The 18,627-nt window shown below is 46.7% G+C and overlaps 1 protein-coding gene across 1 annotated transcript in view; it reads left to right on the top strand.

Moving 5' to 3' along the window:
• Positions 1-18,627, top strand: part of LOC140204406 (uncharacterized) — a 102,629-nt gene that overhangs the window by 79,732 nt on the left and 4,270 nt on the right. The window contains 3 exon segments of the mRNA XM_072271127.1: positions 403-656; positions 16,362-16,532; positions 17,522-17,744. Coding sequence (XP_072127228.1) covers positions 403-656; positions 16,362-16,532; positions 17,522-17,744 — 648 coding nt within the window.

Raw genomic sequence — 18,627 nt, 5'->3', positions numbered from 1 at the left:
TCATTTTCCCAGGACTGAAATGGCTAGCTCAAGGGCACAGTTTTAAGGTGCTTGGAAGTAGGTATAGAGAAGATGTCAGGGGCAAGTTTTTTTATGCAGAGAGTGGTGAGTGCATGGAATGGGCTGCCGGCGACAGTGGTGGAGACAGAAACGACAGGATCCTTTAAGAGGCTGCTGGTCAGGTACATGGAGCTCAGAAAAATAGAGGGCTATGGGTAACCCCAGGAAATTTTTCAGGTAAGGACATATTCGGCACAGCTTTGTGGGCCGAAGGGCCTGTATTGTGCTATATTAAATGTACCTATTGAAACCTATTGAGTTCTCATGAAGAAGAGGAACTGGGTCAGTTCCATTTGGCAGAGGGAAGCCGGTAACACGTTCACTGCCCTGGTTCTTACCCAGAAATCTCCGCAAATCGACTACGCGGGCATGGGGAGCGTGCCACTGCACGGAACGGAGAGCTTGTGCCATCGGTGGGCATCGGGCGACGGTTTCAGCAGGACTGCGAGTGAGGTACAGTCGCTGCAAGGTGTGGAGACATGGTGGCCTTGCAGCCGGGACAGACGCGGTCCTCTCCCTGTTCCTCTGCCACGTGGTCTACACCAGTGCCCCATGGCGATATCTGCTGATGAGCTGGCACCACTTCTGGGGCGCATGTATATCGCTGAAACATTGATGGATAGGCTGGCTCCGACCTCGTGGTGCATTCTAGGTACAGAGACAGTGATGGATGCAATGAACTACACTATCCCCGGAGGGAATGGGTGCTGCTGGATCTCCCAGGCACAGATGAGTTCTCGCTATCTCAATCTAAAATTTGGGATTTGGATGAAATATGTATTTCCAAGTTTATTTTGTATGAAGGAGATTTATACTCTGGGAAGATAGAGGGACACTTTATTGATCTCAAAGGAAATTACAGTGTGGTAGTAGCATTATAGATATAACCATATAACAATTACAGCGCGGAAACTGACCATCTCGGCCCTTCTAGTCCGTGCCAAACGCTTACTCTCACCTAGTCCCACCGACCTGCACTCAGCCCATAACCCTCCATTCCTTTCCTGTCCATATAGCTGTCCAATTTTACTTTAAATGACAATATCGAACCTGCCTCAACCACTTATGCTGGAAGCTCGTTCCACACAGCTACCACTCTCTGAGTAAAGAAGTTCCCCCTCATGTTACCCCTAAACTTTTTCCCCCTAACTCTCAACTCATGTTCTCTTGTTTGAATCTCTCCTACTCTCAATGGAAAAAGCCTATCCACGTCAACTCTATCTATCCCCCTCATAATTTTAAATACCTCTATTAAGTTCCCCCTCAACCTTCTACGCTCCAAAGAATAAAGATCCAACTTGTTCAACCTTTCTCTGTAACTTAGGTGCTGAAATCCAGGTAACATTCTAGTAAATCTTCTCTGTACTCGCTCTATTTTGTTGACTCTAAATTTGTCCTTACCAATGCCTTGTACAATTTTAACACTACATCCCAACTCCTATACTCAATGCTCTGATCTATAAAGGCCAGCATACCAAAAGCTTTCTTCACCACCCTATCCACATGAGATTCCACCTTCAGGGAACTATCCACCATTATTCCTAGATCCTTCTGTTCCACTGCATTCTTCAATGTCCTACCATTTACCATGTATGTCCTATTTTGATCATCCTACAAAAATGTAGCACCTCACATTTATCAGCATTAAACTCCATCTGCCATCTTTCAGCCCACTCTTCTAACTGGCCTAAATCTCTCGGCAAGCTTTGAAAACCTGCTTCATTATCCACAACGCCACCTATCTTAGTATTGTCTGCATACTTACGAATCCAATTTACCACCCCATCATCCAGATCATTAATGTATATGACAAACAACATTGGACCCAGTACAGATCCCTGAGCACACCACTAGTCACCGGCCTCCAATCTGACAAACATTTATCCACCACTACTCTCTGGCGTCTCCCATCCAGCCACTGCTGAATCCATTTTACTACTTCAAAATTAATACCTAATGATTGAACCTTCCTAACTAACCTTCCGTGTGGAACCTTGTCAACGGCCTTACTGAAGTCCATATAGACAACATCCACCACTTTACTCTGGTCAACTTTCCTAGTAACCTCTTCAAAAAATTCAGTAGGGTTTGTCAAACATGACGTTCCACGCACAAATCCATGTTGACTGTTCCTAATCAGACTCTGTCTATCCAGATAATTATATATATCATCTCTAAGAATACTTTCCATCAATTTACCCACCACTGACATCAAACTCAAAGGCAGATAATTGCTAGGTTTACTCTTAGAACCCTTTTTAAACAATGGAACAACATGGGCAATACGCCAATCCTCCGGCACCATCCCCGTTTCTAATGACATTTGAAATATTTCTGTCAGAGCTCCTGCTATTTCTACCCTAACTTTCCTCAAGGTCCTAGGGAATATCCTGTCAGGACCTGGAGACTTATCCACTTTTATATTCCTTAAAAGCGCCAGTACTTCCTCTTCTTTAATCATCATAGTTTCCATAACTTCCCTACCTGTTTCCCTTACCCAATGCAATTCAATATCCTTCTCCTTAGTGAATACTGAAGAAAAGAAATTGTTCAAAATCTCCCCCATCTCTTTTGGTTCCACACATAGCTATCCACTCTGATTCTCTAAGGGACCAATTTTATCCCTCACTATCCTTTTGCTATTAATATAACTGTAGAAACCCATTTGATTTATTTTCACCTTACTTGCCAAAGCAACATCGTATCTTCTTTTAGCTTTTCTAATTTCTTTCTTAAGATTCTTTTTACATTCTTTATATTCTTCGAGCACCTCATTTACTCCATGCTGCCTATATTTATTGTAGATATCCTCTTTTTCCGAACCAAGTTTCCAATATCCCTTGAAAACCATGGCTCTCTCAAACTTTTAACCTTTCCTTTCAACCTAGCAGGAACATAAAGATTCTGTACCTTCAAAATTTCACCTTTAAATGACCTCCATTTCTCTATTGAGTGTAAAGGAGGGGGGCTGGCAGTTCTGGTAAATAACAGATGGTGCAATCCTAGGCATATTATGGTCAAGGAACGTATCTGTAGCCCGGATATTGAACTTTTTGCTGTCGGACTCTGGCCTTATTATTTGCCAGGGGAAATCTCGCATGCAATTGTGGTTGTTCTGTACATACCTCCCTCTACCAACCCGATGTCGGCGTGTAACATCATTTACACCGTCATAGCCAGACTACAAACCCAGCACCCGAGTGCCCTCATTACCATCTCGGGTGACTTCAACCAGGTTACCATGGCTAGAACACTGCCCAACTTCACGCAGTATGTGAGCTGTACAACCGGAGGGGAGAGGACTCTGGATTTGATGTACGCTAACATTAAGGATGCATACAGCTCCTCTCTCCTCCCCCCACGGGAAGGTCAGATCACAACCTGGTGCATCTAAAACCCTGCTATGTGCCTCTGGTGAAGAGTAAGCCTGCAACCTCGAGGACAGTGAGAAAATGGTCGGAGGAGGCTTATGAGGCGCTCCAGGGTTGTTTTGAGGTGACAGATTGGCGACACTCTGTGAGCCACATGGAGAGGATATTGATGGGCTCACAGAGTGCATCACTGATTACATCAACTTCTGTGTGGACTGCAATGTTCCCACAAGAACTGTCCTTTGTTATTCAAATAACAAGCCATGGATGACAAAGGACATTAAGGACATCCTGAATGCTAAAAAGAGGGCATTTAGAGATGGAAATAGGGAGGAGCTGAGGGCAATACAGACGGACCTGAAAGCCAGGATCAGAGAGGCTAAAGACAGGTACAGGAGCAAGCTTGAGTGGAAACTCCAGCAGAACAACATAAGAGAGGTCTGGAGGGGGATGAGGACCATCACTGGGTTCCGGCAAACTAGCAACAGAGGAGCTGAAGGCAGTGTGGACAGGGCCAATGAACCTAACCTGTTCTTTAACAGATTTGACATTGTGGCCCCTGCCCATCCCCCACATGAGCCATCTGCTGTCAGCCCCCAACCAACACATCTTCCACTCTCCCCTCCTACCCCTCCTCACAGTCCCCCACCCTGCTCTCATGACTATACCCCTTCCCCACATGAAACCACCACGGTGGGCTTCACAGCTGAACAGGTGAGAAGACAGCTGAAACGTCTCAACCCAAGCAAGGCTGCAGGACTGGATGGTGTCAGTACCAGGGTGATCAAAGGCTGTGCCCCTCAGCTATGTGGAGTACTTCACCATGTATTCAACCTGAGCCTGAGGCTCCGGAGGGCTCCTGTACTGTGGAAGACATCCTGCCTCGTCCCTGTGCCGAAGACGCCGCGCCCCAGTGGCCTCAATGACTACAGACCGGTGACATTGACCTCCCACATCAGGAAGACCCTGGAGAGACTTGTTCTGGAGCTGCTCCGGCCTATAGTCAGGCCACACTTAGATCCCCTCCAGTTCACCTACCAGCCCCGACTAGGAGTTGAGGATGCCATCGTCTTCCTGCTGAACCTTGTCTACGCCCACCTAGACAAGCCAGTGACCACTGTGAGGATCATGATTTTGACTTCTCCAGTGCACTCAACACCATCCGCCCTGCTCTGCTGGGGGAGAAGCTGACAGCGATGCAGGTGGATGCTTCCCTGGTATCATGGATTCTTGATTACCTGACTGGCAGACCACAGTACGTGTGCTTGCAACACTGTGTGTCCGACAGAGTGATCAGCAGCACTGGAGCTCCACAGGGGACTGTCTTGTCTCCCTTTCTCTTCACCATTTACACCTCGGACTTCAACTACTGCACAGAGTCTTGTCATCTTCAGAAGTTTTCAGATGACTCTGCCATAGTTGGATGCATCAGCAAGGGAGATGAGGCTGAGTACAGGGCTATGGTAGGAAACTTTGTCACATGGTGTGAGCAGAATTATCTGCAGCTTAATGTGAAAAAGACTAAGGAGCTGGTGGTAGTCCTGAGGAGAGCTAAGGTGACCCCTGTTTCCATCCAGGGAGCCAGTGTGGACATGGTGGAGGATTACAAATACCTGGGGATATGAATTGACAATAAACTGGACTGGTCAAAGAACACTGAGGCTGTCTACGAGAAGGATCAGAGCCGTCTCTATTTCCTGAGGAGACTGAGGTCCTTTAACATCTGCCGGACGATGCTGAGGATGTTCTACGAGTCTGTGGTGGCCAGTGCTATCATGTTTGCTGTTGTGTGCTGGGGCAGCAGGCTGAGGGTAGCAGACACCAACAGAATCAACAAACTCATTCGTAAGGCCAGTGATGTTGTGGGGATGGAACTGGACTCTCTGACGATAGTGTCTGAAAAGAGGATGCTGTCCAAGTTGCATGCCACCTTGGTCAATGTCTCCCATCCACTACACAATGTACTGGTTGGGCACAGGAGTACATTCAGCCAGAGACTCATTCCACCGAGATGCGGCACTGAGCATCATAGGAAGTCATTCCTGCCTGTGGCCGTCAAACTTTACAACTCCTCCCTTGGAGGGTCAGACATCCTGAGCCAATAGGCTGGTCCTGGACTTATTTTGTTATTTACTGGCATAATTTACATATTACTATTTAACTATTTATGGTTCTATTACTGTTTATTATTTGTGGTGCAACTGTAATGAAAACCAATTTCCCCCAGGATCAATAAAGTATGACTATGACTATGACTATTACATCCTTCCCATAAAACAATTTGTCCCAATCCACTCCTTCTAAATCCTTTCGTATCTCCTCAAAGTTAGCCTTTCTCCAATCAAAAATCTCAAGCCTGGGTCCAGACCCATCCTTCTCCATAATTATATTGAAACTAATGGCATTGTGATCACTGGACCCGAAGTGCTCCCCAACACATACCTCCGTCACCTGACCTATAAAATTCCCTAACAGGAGATCCGACACTGCCCCCTATCTAGTCGGTACCTCTATGTATTGCTGCAAAAAACTATCCTGCACACATTTTACAAACTCCAAACCATCCAGCCCTTTTAAAGTATGGGCTTGCCAGTCTAAGTGTGGAAAATTAAAATCTCCCACAATCACAACCTTGTGCTTCCTACAAATATCTGCTATCTCCTTACAAATTTGCTCCTCCAATTCTCGCTCCCCATTAGGTGGTCTATAATACACCCCTATAAGTGTTACTACACCTTTCCCATTCCTGAATTCCACCCATATAGCCTCCCTAGAAGAGCCCTTTAATCTATCCTGCCAGAGCACCACTGTAATATTTTCCCTGACAAGCAATGCAACACCTCCCCCTCTTGTCCCTCCGATTCTATCACACCTGAAGCAACAAAATCCAGGAATTTTAGTTGTCAATCCCACCCTTCCTGCAACCGTGTTTCACTAATAGCTACCACATCATACTTCCAGGTATCAATCCATGCTGTAAGCTCGTCCACCTTTCTGATAATACTCCTAGCATTAAAATAAAAGCATTTAAGAAATTTTCCACCTCTTGCTCTCTGTTTATCGCTAGCGGTGCAAACAACTTCACTATTTTCTTTTTCTTCCTTCTCCCCTACACTCTGGTTCCCCTCCCTCCTTGTATCTAGTTAAAATACACGGGGGCCTCTCTATCAAACCTTCCTGCAAGAATATTTGTCCCCCTCCAGTTCAGATGTAAACCGTCCCGCTGGAACAGGTCCCAGCTTCCCTGGAAAACTGCCCAATTATCTATAAATCTGAATCCCTCCCTCCTGCACCATGTCTTCAGCCACGTGTTGATCTGCGCTGTCTTACTATTTCTAAACCCGCCTGCACGGGTTAAAAAGAAGTAAGAAGAAATAATTTAAAAGGTTAGCTTAGGAGGGAGGGAGTCACACTTGCCCAGCTATAGGTTGACTCATTATAGAGCCTTATGGCTGAAGGTAAGAAGGATGTTGAGGCTTTAGAGGGGGTACAAAGAGATTTATCAGGACGCTACCTGGTTTAGAGGGCATGTGATGTCATGTGAAGCTGGATGAATATGGGTTGTTTTCTCTGGTGCGCCAAATGCTGAGGGGAGATCTGATAGGGGTTTATAATGTTATGAGAGGCAGAGACAGAGTGGACAGAGAGTATCTGTTTCCCAGGGTTGAAATGTCTAATACCAGAGGGCATGCATTGAAGGTGAGAGGGGGTAGGTTCATGGGGTTGTGAGGGGTAAATTTTTTACTCAGAGAGTGGTGGATGCCTTGAATGTGCTGCCTAGTCTGGAGGAACTCAGAAGGTCAGCAGGAGAATAAACAGTCAACATTTCAGGTCAAGGCTCTTCTTCAGGACTGAAAAGCAAGGGGGAAGATGCCAGAATAAAAAGGTTGGGGAGGGGAGGAAGAGAAGGAGGCTAGCTAGAAGGTGATAGGTGAAGCCAGGTGGGTGGGAAAGGTCAAGAGCTGGAGAAGAAGGAATCTGATAGAGTGGACGTAGGAGAACGAGAAGGAGGGGGAACCCATGGAGAAGTAATAAACAGGTGAGAAGAAGTAAAAGGTCAGAGTGGGGGATAGAGGAAGGGGAGGGTGTTGGGAATTTGTTTACCAGAGAGAGAAATGGGTTTTCATGCTGTCAGGTTGGAGGGTGCCCAGATGGATAAAAGGTGTTTCTTTCCTCCACTCTGAGGGTGGCCACCTCTTGGCATAAGAGGAGGCCATGGATCGGCATGTGGGAACAGGAATGGGAATCAGAATTCAAAAGTTTGGCCACCAGGGATTCCCACTTGTGGTGGATGGTGCAGGGGTGCCTGATGACGTGGACCCCAGTTTACGATGGAAGAGGCCATATTGGGAGCATTGGACACAGCACACAACCCCAGAAGATTTGCAGGTGAAGTGTTGCCTCGCCGGAAGGACTGTTTGGGGCCCTGAATGGAGGTGAGGGAGGAGCTGTATGGGCAGGTGTAGCTCTTAGTCCACTTGCAGGGATAAGTGCTGAGAGGGAGATTACTGCGGGCGGGGAAGGGACAAGGGAATCGTGAAGGGAGCAATTCCCGTGGAAAATGGAAAGGGGAGCGAAAGATATGTTTGGGGTAGAATCCCATTTGAGATGGTGGAAATTGTGGAGGATAACATGTTGGATGCAGAGGGTGATGTGGCAGTTAAGGACAGGAGGAGTTCTATTACTGTTAAGGCGGTGGGAAGATAGGGTGAGTGTGGATGTACAGGAAATGGAAGAGATGTGGCTGAGGGTACCATCAATAGCAGAGGGAGGAAGACCCTGTTCTTTAACGAAAAGGAGATCTCCGATGTCCTGGACTGAGAACAGATGTGGCAGAGGTGAAGAAACTGAGAAAAAGGAATAGCACTTTTACAGGAAATAGAAACATAGAAAATAGGTGCAGGAGTAGGCCATTCGGCCCTTCGAGCCTGCACCGCCATTTATTATGATCATGGCTGATCATCCAACTCAGAACACCGCCCCAGCCTTCCCTCCATACACCCCTGACCCCCGTAGCCACGAGGGCCATATCTAACTCCTCTTAAATATAGCCAATGAACTGGCCTCAACTGTTTCCTGTGGCAGAGAATTCCACAGATTAACCACTCTCTGTGTGAAGAAGTTTTTCCTAATCTCAGTCCTAAAAGGCTTCCCCTCTATCCTCAAACTGTGACCCCTCATTCTGGACTTCCCCAACATCGGGAACAATTTTCCTGCATCTAGCCTGTCCAATCCCTTTAGGATCTTATACGTTTCAATCAGATCCCCCCTCAATCTTCTAAATTCCAACGAGTACAAGCCCAGTTCATCCATTCTTTCTTCATATGAAAGTCCTGCCATCCCAGGAATCAATCTGGTGAACCTTCTCTGTACTCTCTCTATGGCAAGGATGTCTTTCCTCAGATTAGGGGACCAAAACTGCACACAATACTCCAGGTGCGGTCTCACCAAGGCCTTGTACAACTGCAGTAGTACCTCCCTGCTCCTGTACTCAAATCCTCTCGCTATAACTGCCAGCATACCATTCGCCTTTTTCACCGCCTGCTGTACCTGCATGCCCACTTTCAATGACTGGTGTATAATGACACCCAGGTCACGTTGCACCTCCCCTTTTCCTAATCGGCCACCATTCAGATAATAATCTGTTTTCCTATTTTTGCCACCAAAGTGGATAACTTCACATTTATCCACATTAAATTGCATCTGCCATGAATTTGCCCACTCACCCAACCTATCCAAGTCACCCTGCATCCTCTTAGCATCCTCCTCACAGCTAACACTGCCACCCAGCTTCGTGTCATCCGCAAACTTGGAGATGCTGCATTTAATTCCCTCATCCAAGTCATTAATATATATTGTAAACAACTGGGGTCCCAGCACTGAGCCTTGCGGTACCCCACTAGTCACCGCCTGCCATTCTGAAAAGGTCCCGTTTATTCCCACTCTTTGTTTCCTGTCTGCTAACCAACTCTCCACCCACACCAATACCTTACCCTCAATACCGTGTGCTTTAAGTTTGCACACTAATCTCCTGTGTGGTACCTTGTCAAAAGCCTTCTGAAAATCCAAATATACCACATCCACTGGTTCTCCCCTATCCACTTTACTAGTTACATCCTCAAAAAATTCTATGAGATTCGTCAGACATGATTTTCCTTTCACAAAACCATGCTGACTTTGTCCGATCATTTCACCACTTTCCAAATGTGCTGTTATCACATCCTTGATAACTGACTCCAGCAGTTTCCCCACCACCGACGTTAGGCTAACCGGTCTATAATTCCCCGGTTTCTCTCTCCCTCCTTTTTTAAAAAGTGGAGTTACATTAGCCACCCTCCAATCCTCAGGAACTAGTCCAGAATCTAACGAGTTTTGAAAAATTATCACTAATGCATCCACTATTTCTTGGGCTACTTCCTTAAGCACCCTGGGATGCAGACCATCTGGCCTTGGGGATTTATCTGCCTTCAATCCCTTCAATTTACCTAACACCACTTCCCTACTAACATGTATTTCGCTCAGTTCCTCCATCTCACTGGACCCTCTGTCCCCTACTATTTCTGGAAGATTATTTATGTCCTCCTTAGTGAAGACAGAACCAAAGTAATTATTCAATTGGTCTGCCATGTCCTTGCTCCCCATAATCAACTCACTTGTTTCTGCCTGCAGGGGACCTACATTTGTCTTTACCAGTCTTTTCCTTTTTACATATCTATAAAAGCTTTTACAGTCCGTTTTTATGTTGCCTGCCAGTTTTCTCTCATAATCTTTAAATAGGGTGGGAAGAGGTGTAATCGAGACATCCATTGAAGTCAGTCGGTTTATAAAAGATGTTAGGTGATAGTTTGTCTCCAGAGATGGAGACAGATTGAGAAAGGGGAGGCAGATGTCAAAAATGGACCAAGTGAATTGACGAGCAGGATGTCCTGGGTAACAAGTGACCTGCAGTATTCACAGCACAAAAATTCCATACATTAACAGTCTCCAACTAGAAAGAATAATCACCTTGACATTCACTGGCATTGCCATTGCTTAGTTTTTAAAACATAATGAATTAAATCATTCATTTATTTACTTTTATTCAGTTACGGGATGTGAGTGTCGCCAGCTACGTGTATGAATTTTCCTACAAGTTTTATTCTGCTCCATCACAGCTCATCCATCCACCTCCTTTTATTGTAACCCAGCGATCTAGGAATGGATTCCTCAGCTATTGAGTTGAACACAAGGTATTATTACTCATCTTCCTATCTGTGTCACTACAACCCTATATAAAGTACTATGAGCACTAAAACCTCCAGGCCATATAACCTTATCAACAGAGAATCTTTTGTTATACAACTTTGCACTTTACTCATTGTCTTCAATCTGTCTGCATTCTGGATATCAGTAGGTCTCATTGACGCTGTCTTCTGCACTTTCTGCAGAGCCTCTGCATATGATACGCATATTTCCATCCAACATGCTGTACTTCCACAGCTTTCTGAAATACTCTCTTCACTTCGGCATTTGCTACGTTTTGTCTTTAAGCCTTCTCCACAATTGCCGTAACCATGTTCCCCACCGCATCTACCACACCGCTTTCTACCCTTACTCACAGCTGCTATATGACCAAACTTCTGGCATTGAAAACATCTCAGAGGGGGTGACACCTAGACCCAAACCACATACTGTAACATGTAACCTAAAATTAATCCCACTCAGCAATTTTCCCATCAGATTTAATCAACACTAACTCCACCACAAAACCCTTATAAACATTTAACATCCACAACTAACCCCTCCTCCTGACTGAATAATTTATAACTTGGTCCATGAATACATCTAGATGCACTCCAGAGATTACTCCACAAAACCACCATTATTCAACATAATTTTTGGTGCTACTTTCCTTCCTCCCACTGCTTTTAACCCCAAAGTGTTCTCACATTGCTAACTATATGTATAAAATTCTAACAGAGACCAATCTCTTAAAGATTTTGCACCCACATTATCTCCTAATACTTTTTTTTTTAAATCAAGTCTAATTGGAACGATATCAGAAATGGGTCCACATTCAAAATTAAACAAAACCTTCAAATCTTCCTACCTTATTTTCTTTAAATCCTGACTGCTGTCTTCATCACTAGATGATAAGCCACTGTCTTTGATTGGCCACTTCTTTCTCTGTTTTCCAAAAACCTGCCATTCGTCTCCTTCCATACAACTCCTATCACCCAATACCATCTCACATTCGCCACCTCCCATCTTCTCCATTGCTTCCTGCCATCTCTACCCCAGCCGCTTCCTGAGAGAAAAATCCCAGCGGCAAGCCCAGTCCTTTGCTCCAACCCTAATCAGCGTACTAGCTCCTGCGATTGCGCCCCGACCTACCCGCTGTTGAATTAGGACTGTGTATGAGTAGTGGGGTTAAATAGGCCACCGGTGATGAGTCTGGAGCGCGCAGCAGGTGAATCCTATTAGCTAGGCAGAGGCTGGGAGGTGCCTGCATTTGCGGGCTAGGGTTAAGGAGCTGCAGCAAGCCTATCAGGAGGTGTTTCCAATAGAGGGAGAGTCTAGGATCAGAGAGCAGAAGAATTTCCTTAACCAGAGCGGGTGAATCTTTGGAATTCATTGCTTCAGATAGCTATATAGGTCGTCTTTGGGTGTATTTAAAGGTTGAGAGCTTTTTGTTGAGGAAGGGAGTCAAAAGTTATGGGAAGAAATCAAGACAATGGGGTTGAGAAGAATTTATAAATCAGATATGATGAAATAGCAGAGCAGACTCTGTAAGCGGAATCGCCTAATTCTGCTCCTATGGTATTATATACATTTTGTGTCAACACTCGCTCCATTTCTTAGATGTTGACAGTGCATTCCACTCCACAGATGGTGCTAAGTTAGTTCCTCCAGATTCCAGTATCTGTGCGCTCCGGTGTCTCTGAATTCCCTCTGTTTTCATGAAGGCATCTGCTTTACAGTGCATCCTTACACACTCCCCCAATACTACGTCTTAATTTGTGTTCCAGCCTGCAATTTGGGACAACTGTCACATGCCCCATGAAAATCTAATCACGCTACAGGTACAGTTTACACCTTGATCAGCCTTTTCCTGTCGCATCTCCATCCTTTAGTTCCTTTAATATACAAAACCCATTTGCTTAGGACCCCCTGCCCCTCCCATCCTTCCTGCCCTCAGGGGCAGAGGATTCCTGAGAGTCACTGCCCACCAGAGGGGGATGAATTGCGGCACATCTCTGCCCCAAACAGCCAACCTCTTACTCCACGCAAACAACAGGAATTCTGCAGATGCTGGAAATTCAAGCAACACACATCAAAATTGCTGGTGAACGCAGCAGGCCAGGCAGCATCTCTAGGAAGAGGTACAGTTGATGTTTCAGGCCGAGACCCTTCGTCAGGACTAACTGAAGGAAGAGTTAGTAAGAGATTTGAAAGTGGGAAGGGGAGGGGGAGATCCAAAATGATAGGAGAAGACAAGAGGGGGAGAGATGGAGCCAAGAGCTGGACAGGTGATTGGCAAAGGGGCTATGAGAGGATCATGGGACAGGAGGTCCGGGGAGAAAGACAAGGGGGGGGGGAACCCAGAGGATGGGCAAGGGGCATAGTCAGAGGGACAGAGGGAGAAAAAGGAGAGTGAGAGAAAGAATGTGTATAAAAATAAATAACGGATGGGATACGAGGGGGAGGTGGGGCATTAGCGGAAGTTAGAGAAGTCAGTGTTCATGCCATCAGGTTGGAGGCTACCCAGATGGAATATAAGGTGTTGTTCCTCCAACCTGAGTGTGGCTTCATCTTTACAGTAGAGGAGGCCGTGGATAGATATGTCAGAATGGGAATGGGATGTGGAATTAAAATGTGTGGCCACTGGCAGATCCTGCTTTCTCTGGCGAACAGAGCGTAGGTGTTCAGCAAAGTGGTCTCCCAGTCTACTGACTCTCACAGCTATCTGGACTATTCCTCTTCTCACCCTGTCTCTTGCAAAAATGCCATCCCCTCCTCGCAATTCCTCCATCTCCACCGCATCTGCTCTCAGGATGAGGCTTTTCATTCCAGGACGAGGGAGATGTCCTCCTTTTTTAAAGAAAGGGGTTTCCCTTCTTCCACCATCAACTCTGCTCTCAAACGCATCTCCCCCATGTCACGCACATCTGCTCTCACTCCATCCTCCCGCCACCCCACTAGGAATAGGGTTCCCCTGGTCCTCACCTACCACCCCACCAGCCTCCGGGTCCACCATATTTTTCTCTGTAACTTCCGCCATCTCCAACAGGATCCCACCACTAAGCACATCTTTCCCTCCCCCCCCACCCGCTTTCCGCAGGGATCCCTCCCTACGCGACTCCCTTGTCCATTTGTCCGTCCCATCCCTCCCCACTGATCTCCCTTCTGGCACTTATCCTTGTAAGCGGAACAAGTGCTACACATGCCCTTACACTTCCTCCCTTACCACCATTCAGGGCCCCAGACAGTCCTTCCAGGTGAGGCGACACTTCACCTGTGAGTCGGCTGGGGTGATGTACTGCATCCGGTGCTCCTGATGTGGCCTTCTATATATTGGCGAGACCTGATGCAGACTGGGAGACCGCTTTGCTGAACACCTACGCTCTGTCAGCCAGAGAAAGCTGGATCTCCCAGTGGCCACACATTTTAATTCCACATCCCATTCCCATTCTGACATGTCTATCCACGGCCTCCTCTACTGTATAGATGAAGCCACACTCAGGTTGGAGGAACAACACCTTATATTCCGTCTGGGTAGCCTCCAACTTAATGGCATGAACATTGACTTCTCTAACTTCCGCTAATGCCCCACCTCCCCCTCGTACCCCATCCGTTATTTATTTTTATACACACATTCTTTCTCTCACTCTCCTTTTTCTCCCTCTGTCCCTCTCACTATACCCCTTGCCCATCCTCTGGGTTCACCCCCCCCCCCCGCCTTGTCTTTCTCCCCGGACCTCCTGTCCCATGATCCTCTCATAGCCCCTTTGCCAATCACCTGTCCAGCTCTTGGCTCCATCCCTCCCCCTCCTGTCTTCTCCTATCATTTTGGATCTCCCCCTCCTCCTCCCACTTTCAAATCTCTTACTAGCTCTTCCTTCAGTTAGTCCTGACGAAGGGTCTCGGCCCGAAACGTCGACTGCACCTCTTCCTAGATATGCTGCCTGGCCTGCTGCGTTCACCAGCAACTTTGATGTGTGTTGCTTGAATTTCCAACATCTGCAGAATTCCTTGTTTGTGCTCGGTTGTGTGCTGCCCTCGAGTGTTGATCGATGGAATGACAGTCTGCATTGCGTGCGTCTGCGCACTGCCGGGAACTGTACCATCAATTTGCGGGACATGCCATCAAGGACTTGGTCAATATACATACATACATATATAGTTTAGCTCGGTATTTTGAATGTACTGTGCATGTTTTGCACCTTGGCCCTAGAGTAAGGCTTATTAATTTTGAATTTGGTTTGATTTGACATCGCAAACACACCCCCTCCGTTATCCGGGTCAATTCAGTCAGAGAGAGACACCAACCTCACCCATTCTGTCGAAACGAGGCAAGATTCTCAAATTAAGTCTTCTCTCAGTCTCCTGAACAGAGACCTCAGGAAGGGTAAGGCGAGGGAACACGCACCAATCCTCACAGAGGGATCAGAAGTGGAGAGAGTGAGCAATTTCAAGTTCCTGGGTGTCACGATCTCTGCGGATCCAAGCTGGTCCCAATATAGCAATGCCGCTATAAAGAAGACAGACAGCGGCTATGTTTCATCAGGAGTTCGAAGAGATTTCGTTTGTCACCTAAAACACTCGATAACTTCTATAGACGTACCATAAGATACAAGAGCAGAAGTAGGCCATTCAGCCCATCGAGTCTGCTCCGCCATTTAATCATGGGCTGATCCAATTCTTCCAGTCATCCCCACTCACCTGCCTTCTCCCCATACCCTTTGATGCCCTGGCTAATCAAGAACCATGAAGAGTATTCTGACAGGGTATGTCACAGTCTGTAGGGAGGGAGCTGCTGCTCAGGACCAAAGGAGGCGACAGCAAGTTGTAAAATTATTCTGCTCCATCTTGGCTACTAGCCTCCGTCATATCCGAGACACCTTCAAGGAGCGGTGCCTCAGAAAAACGACGTCCGTTATTAAGGAACCCCATCACCCAGGTCATGTCCTCCTCTCATTGCTACCATCAGGAAGGAGGTACAGGAGCTTGAAGGCACACACTCAACAATTCCAGAACAGCTTCTTCCCCACTGCCAGCCGATTTCTAAATGGGCATCGAACCAATGAACATTACCTCACTTTTTAAAAAACTATATATTCTGTTTTTGCACTATTTTAATCTACCTATTTAATATATACTTACTGTAGTTGATATACTTATTGTTTTTCTTTCTATATTATCATGTATTACATTGCACTGCTGCTGCAAAGTTAACAAATTTCATGAAACATGCGGGTGATATTAAACCTGATTCTGATGACAGATCTCACAGTCATAGTCATACTTTAATGATCCCGGGGGAAATTGGTTTTCATTACAGTTGCACTGTAAATAATTAAATAGTAATAAAACCATAAATAGTTAAATAGTAATATGTAAATTATACCAGGAAATAAGTCCAGGACCAGCCTATTGGCTCAGGGTGTCTGACCCTCCAAGGCAGGAGTTGTAAAGTTTGATGGCCACAGGCAGGAATGACTTCCTATGACGCTCTGTGTTGCATCTCGGTGGAATGAGTCTCTGGCTGAATGTACTCCTGTGCCCAACCAGTACATTATGTAGTGGATGGGAGACATTGAGCAAGATAGCATGCAACTTAGACAGCATCCTCTTTTCAGACACCACCGTCAGAGAGTCCAGTTCCATCCCCACAACATCACTGGCCTTACGAATGAGTTTGTTGATTCTGTTGGTGTCTGCTACCCTCAGATCTGCTCTGCTTAATGTCACCTCATGGGACCATCCGCCTCCCTCGTCCCAGGGACCGTTGCGGTGGATATTCGCTGCGCTCCCACTGTCAGACGACTCCTCTGAGGCCGGGAGACTCGCATAGTGAACAACATTCCAGGGGCGGTCTCAGCGGGACCTTGTGTTGTTGGAGTAAGATGTTGTGTGCAATCCTCTCCTGCTCCAGTTATCCACTTTAACCCCCTCTCCACGGGAGTAAATGTATTTATAATGTGTTGAGGTGGGGAGGGAAGGTGGCTTCCTCCACCCCAACACTGAGGATAGTGACGGTCTGAGGACAGAGGTAGAGACAGAGTTAGTTGGGAATTCCAAAAGGCAGTCCGTTGGCCTGTGGAAGGGTCTGAGAGATAATCTATCGGGAAGGAAGGGATCGTTGTGCCACGCTGAGCTCTCGGATCCCATTCCGTGACGTCTCTGCTTCACCTGACCGAGTTAGTTTCCCGTAATGGCCAGGCCAAAGCACCTTCAGAGTGAAGAAGGAGAGCTTCCGGAGAGGAGAACAACTTTCAGGGCAAGAAGAGAGGTCGGCCCAAGGAGACAATTGACGGACATGTTGGAATGGGAATGGGAATGGGAACTGAAATGAGTGGCTACTGAGAAATTCCACGTGTGGTGGCGGCTGTGCGAAGATGCCCCACGAAGCGGTCCCTCAGCCTAGGTCGGTCTCGCCGTTATACATAGGTAACTTTAACCGAGGGCTGTGTCTCACGCTGTTCAGTTGTCGCAATACACCACTGTCTTCTGACGGCTGAGTGTAGAATGTTGAATGGTGAAGCAGGTTGATGGTGAATGAAGCAGGGCCAACAACCAAAGAGGGGCCAGATTTCGGGCTCCAGAAAGTCTCTAGCCATAGAGGAGGAATGGGTAATCAGACCATGAGGATATGGTAAGGAATGAAAGATCAGCACCATTTGTAAACTGACTGATATAGTACTTTCTTTTCTTATCTGCATCCATAAGGCTGTTGGACTTTGAATTTCGACACAAAGATTGCCGGTTGATATTCATTATATTAAATTAACTGCTGAGTTTTCCACATGAAACTATTGACTGGATGTGAGGCATGTGCCGGAGGTGGACCGGTCTGTCCAAAGGCTCCCAATGGCACCGCTCCTACCCAGAAAGCATTGCGTTAGAGAATGCGCCATCAAGTGCGCAGACGCCGAGAGTCGCAGATTGTGCCCAAAGGTCGCGCATGCGGACAAAAGATTCCGGAGGATCGGTGGCTGGTAGGGACCGAGCTCCTGGCTGGGGTTTCATCAGCACCTGTGCCCGCACCACTACTGAGGAACGATTGCTGAGAACTCTGGGCATGCCGTGGCCCTGCACCCTGGGGCAGACCAGGTACTTCCCCTCTTCCTTTGTCCCACGATCCGCACCCAGACCCCGGGAATGAGTGAAGGTGCTGGCGCCATTTCTGAGGCCCCTGGGTATCGCTGGAACCGTGACGGATCGGCTGGTTTCTGGCTCGTGGGGGGTTCTGGGTATTGCGGCAACCATCAGTAAGACTTCTAGCGCTTTGTGGGGTGAGTTTGGAAGCATTGGTGGAAGGAACGAGAGTGGATGCTGCCGAGTTCCAGCTATCTAAATCAAAATATCTGCATCTTGGAGTAAAAGTATAGTTCAGATTATCTCCGATGAAGAACTTCTAAGGCACCTTTCAGACAAATGGATTTATGATCTTAAGCCATTTGTAACCGAAGGTGAACATTGCGATCAGGTCCGATGACCGGATCCAGCGTATGTCCAAATCTAGAGGATCTTCTAGTTCCTTGATTGAGCTCACGGACTAGAAGAAAATACTGGGTCTAACTTCCAGTTAATAAAAATGTTAATTAGTGCTGCATTGTTAAAAATCCTTGCAACAGCTTCTGTTCTTTAGAAAATCGCGTTTGTTCATTTTCCTCTGGTTCTGGCCTTTCTAATCATGAGATCATGTTTTGTCCCATTCTTTCTGGGTACATGATGTCAATAATCAGTGACCTGTAGCATTTACGTCATAGAACTGCCTCATATTAGCAATCTCCAATGAGAAAACAAAATCACCTCCCTTTCATCTTCCTTGGCCTTGCCTCCGATGAGTTAACCACTGTCAAATCATCTGGGGGTGAGGGGAATCAGAATGCCCGGACATGCACCCTGTGGAATGCTCCAATGTGTTCCAGGTGCTCCAATTTCCTTCTACAGTCCAAGGACGTACCGGGCATTAGAAATTGTCCTGTGATTG

This window comes from Mobula birostris, chromosome 10 (assembly GCF_030028105.1).
Source record: "Mobula birostris isolate sMobBir1 chromosome 10, sMobBir1.hap1, whole genome shotgun sequence".
In the NCBI taxonomy this organism is placed as follows: domain Eukaryota; kingdom Metazoa; phylum Chordata; class Chondrichthyes; order Myliobatiformes; family Myliobatidae; genus Mobula; species Mobula birostris.
This window is presented reverse-complemented; position numbering and strand designations above follow the sequence as displayed.